The sequence below is a fragment of the Lucilia sericata genome, unplaced genomic scaffold, assembly GCF_015586225.1.
Source record: "Lucilia sericata isolate MDLA Ls3-8-SP2 unplaced genomic scaffold, ASM1558622v1 Contig000116F_arrow, whole genome shotgun sequence".
NCBI classification, from domain to species: domain Eukaryota; kingdom Metazoa; phylum Arthropoda; class Insecta; order Diptera; family Calliphoridae; genus Lucilia; species Lucilia sericata.
Window position 1 is genome coordinate 190001 of NW_023994148.1, and position 10000 is coordinate 200000.

At 23.0% G+C, this 10000-nt stretch overlaps 2 protein-coding genes across 3 annotated transcripts in view; one reads left to right on the top strand and one right to left on the bottom strand.

Moving 5' to 3' along the window:
• LOC119600555 overlaps nt 1-3677 on the top strand; it is a 5055-nt gene extending 1378 nt beyond the window's left edge. The window contains exons 1-2 of one of the 2 annotated variants that reach the window (XM_037950863.1): nt 2393-2496; nt 2629-3677. In XM_037950863.1, the coding sequence (XP_037806791.1) occupies nt 2644-3039 (396 nt within the window). In that variant the 5' untranslated portion in view covers nt 2393-2496; nt 2629-2643 and the 3' untranslated portion in view covers nt 3040-3677. Of the gene's footprint in view, nt 1-2392; nt 2497-2628 lie in introns of those variants that run through there. The other variant, XM_037950862.1, reaches the window with a different exon arrangement.
• Nucleotides 3678-6153: 2476 nt separating this feature from the next.
• The window catches only part of LOC119600551 (mitochondrial pyruvate carrier 2-like), a 7023-nt gene continuing 3176 nt past the window's right edge, over nt 6154-10000 (bottom strand). Inside the window, exons 4-5 of the mRNA XM_037950829.1 lie at nt 6791-7090; nt 6154-6716 (exon numbers count right to left, since the gene is read on the bottom strand). Coding sequence (XP_037806757.1) covers nt 6803-7090 — 288 coding nt within the window. The 3' untranslated portion in view covers nt 6154-6716; nt 6791-6802. The remainder of the gene's footprint in view (nt 6717-6790; nt 7091-10000) is intronic.

Consider the following 10000-nt stretch of genomic DNA (forward strand, 5'->3'; position numbering starts at 1 on the left):
AAAAACTAAAGGGAACCAAAACTAAACGGCAACTAATTAGGTTTCTAATAAACTGATTTAAATAATTTGCTATATTACTGTTATCGATCTATTAAAGCTGCTAGATCTAGCCTTAAATTTTAATATTAACAAAATGAATTTCACCTAAAATAGTTGTTTCTATTATTGTTGTTAATATTTCTAGTATATGTAATAAAATCATCATAAACAATGCAAAAAATAATGACTGTAACCGCAGAAAATCGAAAAGTAAAAAGTAACAAAAAAAAAAAGAGAAATGAGAGAAGAGACAAAAGAAAATTCGTATAAAAATAATAAATAGTTGTGAAAGTTCTGGCCCCTAGTTCATATTGTTGCCGTACTTGTTGTTGTTATTTTCGTTTGGCAATCTTGTTGTTGTTGTTTTTGTACTTGTCGTTTTTATGCTTTTGTTTGATGTACATGCTTTTTTCCATTAAAACATACAGACATCCGTAGAAAAAAAGACAGATAGGCAGCAGACTAATGGTCTGTTTTCTATGTACCCTGAAGTTTTGGGTGACTGCTGGATAATGTAATTAGGATCACCTCAGTTATCGATAAAATTACTAAAGAAAAAGTCACGTTAGTGATAAATCTTTGAAAAGTCAAGTTAACGATAACATTTATAAAAATAAGTTATCGATAGGTTTTCTTTAAAATAGTAGAGTTATCGTTAAATTTTCTTAAGAAAATGCAAGTTATCGATCAATTTTCTATAGACAGTTTGAGTTATCGATACATTTTCTTTAGAAAATTCAGGTTTATTATACATTTTCTTTGAAAAGTGTACGTTATCGATTATTTTTCTAAAAATTTTCTATAGAAGATGCAAGTTATCGATAAATTTTCTTAAAAATAGTTAAGTTATTGATAAGTTTTCTTTAAAAAGTCAAGTTATCGATAAATGTTTTTTAGGAAATTGAAGTTATCTATAAAGTTTCTTTAGTTATAGCATGTTATCGATAAATATTCTATAAAAAACAAAAGTTATCGATAAAATTTCTCTAGTTTCTCTAAATGTCGATAAGTTTTCTTAAAAAAATCAAGTTATCGATAAGTTTTTAGAACGTGATATTATCGATATATATTTTATAAAAAAATTAAGTTATCGATAAAAATTCTTTAGAAAATTCAAGTTATCAATAAATTTTCTTTAGTTATGTCAAGTAATCGATAAATTTTTTTTAGTTATGTTAAGTTATCAATGAGTTTTCTTCATTTATATCAAGTATCGATTTCAGTTATGTCAAGTTATCAAAAAATGTTCTTTCAAAATTCATGTTATCGATAAATATTCTATAAAATATTAAATTTATCGATAAATTGTCTCTAGAAAATTCAAGTTATCGAAAAATTTTCTATAGTCATGTTAAGTTTTCGATAAATTTTCTTTAAAAAAGTTAAGTTATCGATAAATTTTCTAGAGAAAATTCAAGTTGTCTGTAACTTATTTTTAGATATGTCGAATTATCCAAAAATTTTCTTTAGTTATGTGAAGTTATCGATAAATTATCTTTAAAAAAGTTTAATTATCAATAAGTATTCTGTAAAAAGTCGAGTTATCGATAAATTTTCTAATCAAAATTCAAGTTATTGATAAATTTTCTTTAGATAAATCAAGTTATTGATAATTTTTTTTTTATAGCCATTTTATGTTATCGGTAAATCTTCTTTAAAAAAGTTAAGTAATCGACAAGTTTTTCTTTAAGAAGTCAAGTTATAGATACATTTTTTTTCAGAAAATTATTTTTTTTTTAATTATGTCGAGTTATCGATAAATATTCTTTACAAAATTTAAGCTATCGAAAAATTTATATAGAAAATTCAAGTTACCGATAAAAATTATTTAAAAAACTTAAATTATCGATAAGTTTTCTTTAAAATTCAAGTTATCGATATATGTCCTATAGAATATTTAAGTTCTCGATAAGTTATCGATAATTTTTCTATAAAAAAAATCATGTTATCGAAGAATTTTCCCTAGATAATTCCAGTTATCAAAAACTTTTCTGGAGAAAATCAAAGTTATCGATAATTTGTCTTTAGTTATGTAAAGTTATCGATAAATTTTCTTTAAAAAATTAAGTTATCGATAAGTTTTCTTAAAAAAGTCAAGCTATCGATACATTTTCTTTAGTTATATCGGCTTATCGATAAATTTTCTATAGAAAATACAAGTTATCGAATATTTGTCTAGCAAAAATTCAAGTTATCGATAAATTTTCTTCAGATATTGATAAATTTTCTTTAGAAAATAAATCTTTCGATGTGTTTTCGATTACCACCATTAAAACTGCAGGGTTGTGTTAGTAAGTATGTATGCATGTCTTTGTTCCGTTGTAATTTCATCTATTATTTGTCGGTAGTGTATTTGTTGCTGTTTTTGTTGTATTTGCGCATATTGTAAAAAAAATATACGAACAAATAAAACACAGTCAGTGAAGTCATTTGTTAAAAGTTAACACAAAGAATAGGGTGTGTGCAATATTTTAAAAATACGTTATTTTTTATTCGCTATTACCAAGAAATATTACTAATTAAATAGATTTTAAATTAAACAAAAACAATCTAAAATAAATTGTTTATATTTTTTCCTATTATTATTAGCTCCCCACATTTTTTATGGACAATATGACTTCAACCGAATTAAAAATTGGCTTAACCAGCAGTGCCCGTCCATCTAGTCGTGTCTTAAAACCTCCAGGCGGTGGTCATTCGAATATATTCGCCGAACCGGAGGTTAGTGTTAATGCACCACGACCCAAATATAATCAACAAAACTCCAGCAATTTAAATGCTTGTATGGGTTCTACGGATGCCAATGTTGCCGTAGAGAAATTACGCGAAGAAGTATGTCATAAAAAAGATGACGATAACACTACTGCCGCCAAAGCTGAGAAATCTGATACCAAATCGAATTCATCAAATGGTATTGGAGGTAATAATGATGCTAATGCCAATACTGCAACCAAAACACGTGTACCACCTGGTGGCCATTCATCGGGTGGTTTCTGGTAAAGCTTTTAAACTGCTCCTTCGGCAAACAGACATTAACAAACAGAACACTTTACAGTCATTAATGCAGAAATATTTTGAATTTTTGTTAATTTTTTTCGTCAACGTTGAAAAAGAAACCAAAACAGAACAAACAAAAAAAGAACGCATTTATATACAAGAAAAATATTTATAGTTTTGTTTTTAACTTCCAAAAAAAAAGTATGCTGCTCTCTGCGTAAATCTCTATTTATATTAAAATAACAAAAACAAAGTTCTATTAGTTCTAAGTCCTTTTTAAATGTTTAATTTAAGATGATTTTTTTTATCATGTTTAAATTATTATTTATCTTTTTTTCTTCTATTCTATTATTATAATATTTATGTGTTTATTTCAGGTACTTGATATTTATATTTCCTTTTTTTTTTATTATTCTTATATAATTGAGTATTATTATTTGTTTTAAAATGTTTAATATTCTTCCCTATTGATAATGTATAATTGTTTTCCTACAACAACCTGCTGTTTAATTTGTATTTTTAGTTAAAATTTTAAAGACAAAAATAACAAAAACAAACAACCATATGTTTTATAAACAATTATTTGGTACTTAAAGCCTGCTTCTATCTAATTCACTTAATAAAAAAAAAAACAAAATAAACTCTTGATATTTTATTCCTTAAAAAAATATAAATAAAAGTATATTATTTATTTACTTTTTGGGAGGATTTGGGAAATTTATTGTTATCAAATATTTATCAATAACTTCAATTTTCCATAGAAATTTTATCGACAACAAGAAATTTGTTTAGAAAATTTGTTGAGAACTTTATTTTTTATCAAATGTTTTAAAGAAAACTTAACGATAACCTAAAAACTTATAACTAATAAACATTTAGCGATAAGTTGATTTTTTAAAGAAAACTTATCTATAGCTTGACATTTTTATCGATTACTTAAACTTCTTAAAGAAACTTCATCGAAACTTTTCTAGAGAAAATTTGTCGATAACTTCAATTTTCTCTATTTGTTACAGAAAATTTATCGATAATTTGATTTTTTAAAGAAAACTAATCAATAACTTAAAATTTCCCATATATTTACCGATAACTTAATTTTTTTAAAGAAAACTTATCGATAGCAGACTATTCAAAAATAACTTATCGATAACTAAACCTTTTTAAATATAATTTATCGATAACTTGAAACTTGTATAAAAAATGTATCGATAACTTGATTTTTAATAACAAGTTCATCAATAACTTAATTTTTTTATATAAAAAATTATCGATAATTGGACTTCTAAAGAAAACTTATCGATAACTTGCTTTATTAATGAGAACTTATCGATAACTTAAACATTTTAAAGAAACTTGATCGATAACTGGATTTTTTTCAAGAAAACTTATCGATAGCTTGACTTTTTAAAGAGAACTTATCGATAACTTAACCTTTTCAAAGAGAATTTATCGATAACTTGATTTTTAATAACAAGTTTATCGACAACTTAATTTTTTTTTATAAAAAATTATCGATACTTCACATTTTAAAGAAAACATAATGATAACTTGACATTTTAAACATTTATGGATAACTTAAACATTTTAAAGAAAATTTATCGATAACTGGATTTTTTAAAGAAAACTTATCGATAGCTTGACTTTTTTAAAGAGAACTTATCGATAACTTAACCTTTTCAAAGAGAATTTATCGATAACTTGCAGTTTGTATAGAAAATGAATCGATAACTCTATTTTTAATAACATGTTTATCGATAACTTAATTTTTTTTATAAAAAATTATCGATAATTTGATTTTTAAAGAAAACTTATCGATAACTTGACATTTTAAAGAGAACTTATCGATAGCTAAAACTTTTTAAAGAAAATTGATAGATAACTGGATTTTTTTTAAAGAAACTTATCAATAGCTTGACTTTTTAAAGAGAATTTATCGATAACTTGCAATTTGTATAGAAAATTTATCGAGAAGTTGATTTTTAATAACATGTTTATCGATAACTTAAATTTTTATTTAAAAATTATCGATAATTTGACTTTTTAAAAAGAAGTTCTCGAGAACTTGACATTTTAAAGAGAACTTTTCGATAACTTTAACTTTTTAACGAAAACTTGATAATTTAAAGAGAACTTTTTAATGATAATTTATCGATAATTTGAAATTTGTATAGATTTTTAATAACAAATTTTTAATAACAAATTTATCAATAACTTAAATTTTTATAAAAAGTTATCAATAATTTGACTTTTTAAAGAAAATTGATCGATAATTGAATTTTTTAAAGAAAACTTATAAATGGCTTGGCTTTTTTAAAGAAAAATTATCGATAAATTTTATTAAAAAATATCGATAGCATTAATAACTTAATTTTTCTATAAACAATTTATCGATAACTTGAAAATGCTCGTTAATTTATCGATAACTTTAAAATGTTCTTTAATTTATATTCTTAATAAAAAATATATCGATAACTAGAATATTTAAGCGAAAATTTATCGATTATTTGAAGATATAAGTTTTTTTTCAAAAATAAATCGATAACATGAATTTTCTTTAAAAAATTATCAATTTAAACTTATCAAAAAATTTTATCGGCATTTTTAATTTTTCACAGAAAATTAATCGATAATTTTAATTTTATATAAAAAATGTAACGATAACATGGGTTTTTTAAAGAAAATTTATCGATTACTTAAATTTTAATGCAAAAAAGTATCGATAACTAGAATTTTTATAGAAAATTTATCAATAACATGAATTTTTTATAGAAAAAATATCGATAACTGGAACTTTTATATAAAATTCATGATTTTTTTAAAGAAAATTTACATATTATTTCAAAAAAATCAATATACTTTCTGCACTAGCTCGCGTCATGCTTAGAAAAAGTGGCTGAGGTCATGACCAGCCACTCCCAAGAAAACAACAAAATGTGAATTATTCATATGACACCATTTCTCTTTTGTTTTAGCCGAATAAAAAGGAAGATAATGTTGTTATAATTGTTGCATAGAAACAATATGTAAGATGTAGGATATTTGAAAAAACTGCAAGTATTTTTTAAAACTTTAAATCTACACCTTATCTAAATAAAACAAAATTCAATTTTCAATATATATTTTTTTTTTTTGTTAAAACTTTTTACAGCCTTTTTATTTTAAAACACAATTAAATTGTTATTTAAATAATTTGTTAATTTGTTTTGTTTAAACCTACTACATCTTTAAACTTATTATCGATTTGTTTTTTTTTTTTGTTTGTTAATCCCAAATAAGAATCTCCCCTTAAAGATAAACAATTTACATATTTATAATAATTAGTTCTTTGAACAAGAATGGTCAATAGAGGCATCTTTTGGTGGATAAAATAAAAAGAAAATTACAAAAATAAACAAAAAAAAAAGGAGATTGTACAATTAATAACTAATGGATAACTTAATTATTACAGATTTCTTTTATATATATAAAATATATATAAAAAACAAAAATTGTGCTATTTTGTTAATAAACTTATCAAGTTGATTTGAGGAGAGAAGTTAAAAACGTGTTTTCTAATGTAAATATTTAAAATATCACTTTAAAAACGTTTATTTACTTTACGTTTTAGCACCTCGACTCGACGTTTCTTCCTTTCACACTACATACAAACTAAATTCCATATGGTTTTGTTAGAAAAATAACTGCAAAAAACGAAGAAACAAATATAAAAGTTAATTTATTTTAGAATATTTTTAAAAAGAGAAATAAAACTTACAATTTCACTAATTTATTTTTTAGCAGCTTCTAAGGCGGGTGTATTGGGTGAAGCAGCTGCTGCTGCTGCTGCCGCTTCTTTTTCAGATTTTTCCTTTTGATACAAATAGGCACGTCCCAATTGTACGGATTGTACCATGGCCACAAATAAATTCACCGAAAATAGACCCCAATTTTTGGGTATAATCACTAAAGAGTAACGCGACCAGATTATGCCGGTCGCAGCTAAGGCACCACATTGTGAAACTGATAGAGTTTCGGCGGGACGTGCCAAATCACTTAAGCCGGCCACAACAAGACCCTGTTAAATGTTATTGCAAGAAAATATTTTAGTAAAAATTTGAAATGATAAATAATTATTAATATTTAAAAAAAAGTAGACAATTTCATAGAAAATAAAACGATAACTTGAATTTTCTTGAGAAAATTTTTCGATAACTTTTATTTGCTTTAGAAAATTTATCGATAATTTAGAAAATATTTCATTATTATGTATTATAAGGAGAAATAAATAAATTTAATTAATTTATAATATATTACAATCCATTAAAATGCGATTATTATGTATTATAATCCATTATAACTGCATTACAATGAGATTATAACGTATTATAAATCTTTATAATCAGAATAAAATGGGTTATTATAATTATAATTATATAATTATATTATATATTATAATCCATTATAATGAATTATAATCCATTATAATGGAGTTTTAATGTGTCATAATGTATTTAATTTGATTATATTTTATTATAATCTATTATAATATTATTATAATGAGTTACAATCAATTACAATGGGGTTTTAAACTGTTATTGTGTATTATAATCCATTATAACTGCATTATAATTGGATTATAACATATTATTACAGTGAGTTATAATCAATTTAATTGGATTATATGTATTATAATCCGTAATAACATTATTGCTATGAGTTATAATCTATTATAATGAGGCGTTAATGTGTTATAATGCATTATAACGGCATACAATGAATTATTATACATTATAATATTATTATAATAAATTATAATCTATTATAATGGGGTTTTAATGTGTTATAATGTATTATAATGGGATTATATTGTATTATAATTTATTATAACAAAATTATAATGATTTAATTGGATTATAATTTATTATAATCCGTAATAACATTATTGTAATGAGTTATAATCTATTATAATGAGACATTAATGTATTATAATGCATTATAACGGCATACAATGAGTTATTGTCCATTATAATACTATTATAATGAATTATAATCCATTATAATGGGGTTTTAATGTGTTATAATGGGATTATATTGTATTATAATCTATTATAATAATATTATAATGAGTTATAATATATTATAAATCTTTATAATGGCATTACAAGAAGTGATAATCTATTCAACTTGATTATAACGTATTATAATCCATTATAACATTATTATAACAGGTTATTATCCATTATATTGTGATTATAATGTATTACAAATTTTTATAATGGCACTACAATGAGTAATACTCCATTATAATAATATTATAATGAATTATAATCTATTATAATGGGGTTTTAATATGATATAATGTATTAAAATCCATTATAACGACATTGTAATGTATTAAAAAATCGTTTAACCTACATTATAATCAGTTATAATTATCTATATTTTGAATTTTCTTTAAAAAAATTTTCGATATCTTAAATTTTTCCTAGAAAATGTTTGAATATTTTTAATTTTTGTTAAAAAAAAAGTCTCGATATTTCGAATTTTTTATAGGAATGTTGTAGATATTTAGCATTTTCTTGAAAACATGTATCGATATTTTAAATAAACAAATTTGAAATAATTTGTACGTTATATTTCTTGTCACACTCGCATTTGATATATTTATTATTTTCGCAAAAAAAAAAAAAAAAAAAAAAAAAAAAAAAAACAAATAAAACGTAACCAGTTGAATTTTTCATTCAGTTTTTATTTGTTTGTTTTTTTTATATTAATAGATCCATCAACATAATAAATATTATATATAGTGTATATAGTCTAGTTTCAAATGTGTAAATCGCAATTTTTTATCATCACAAGTGATAATTTTATAAACATTTTTGCGCCAAAGAGAGTAAAACAAATTGGAGAGCAACATTCTCAAAGAGTATAAAACTAAACAGAAGTTGAATAAATCTCGTCGGAAAACAAACAAATTATTGTATATCAATAAAAATAATGAAAAAATATCACCTAAACTTAATATTAAGAAAGAAATCAGAGCATGTTATCTCTATTTTTAAACTTAATTAGGGGTTAAATTTATAATAAACTTTTTATTCGCATGACTTTCATGAAAGCTTATCATGATAAAAGTAAACAAATCGTGCCATAAACAGACGACGTCTATAAAACTGTAAGTTTGACATGATGAGGCGAATAAAACAGGGAGAAAACTTAGCACTTTACTTTTGGCGTAAGTACTTTTTCGCAAAAACAAATGTATAAAGTTTTTAACTATAAATCTATTGTTGATTCCACGTATTCTCATTTTCTAATCAAAAACTATTTTTGTTTATCTTTTCATTGTAATATAATTTTAAATTAAGTTAATAATTTTCTGATAAGTAATAATAGCTTTTAAACAATTTCATCAATTATCCATGAACAATTTTGTTGACATTATATAGACCAACGACCTTATAGGTAATACGTATTAGACTTTTCGAATACTTTTTTTTAATTTTGGCAATAAATTAGAAAATCAAGCCAAAAATGAATAATATATATTAGAAATGCATCATATTTTCCTTATTAACGGACAAAGAAAGTGTAGTATCGTCCCACATATAAAGCAAATAGAACAAGATTTGGGGAAGAGTCTTAAAAATGTATAATTTGTTTTTAGTCTATTTACGAAATTTTTGCATTCATGGCGGCAATGTAGGATTTTATGTACCCTAAAGGCAAAAAGAATTATTTTTTATACTTTTATTTAGAAGTAATAAAAATTTAAGAAACTGGTAAAGAACTTAAAAACTTTTTCCCCCTTATTCATAAAAAATTTTTTATTTTATAAACAGTTTATAAATTAGATTTTGTATGGAAATTTTGTTTTATAAACCTTTTATAAAGAAGTTTCTATTGAAAATTTTATTGAATTAACTATTTATCTATCTATGAATTAACTATTTATCTATCTATCTATCTATCTATCTATCTATCT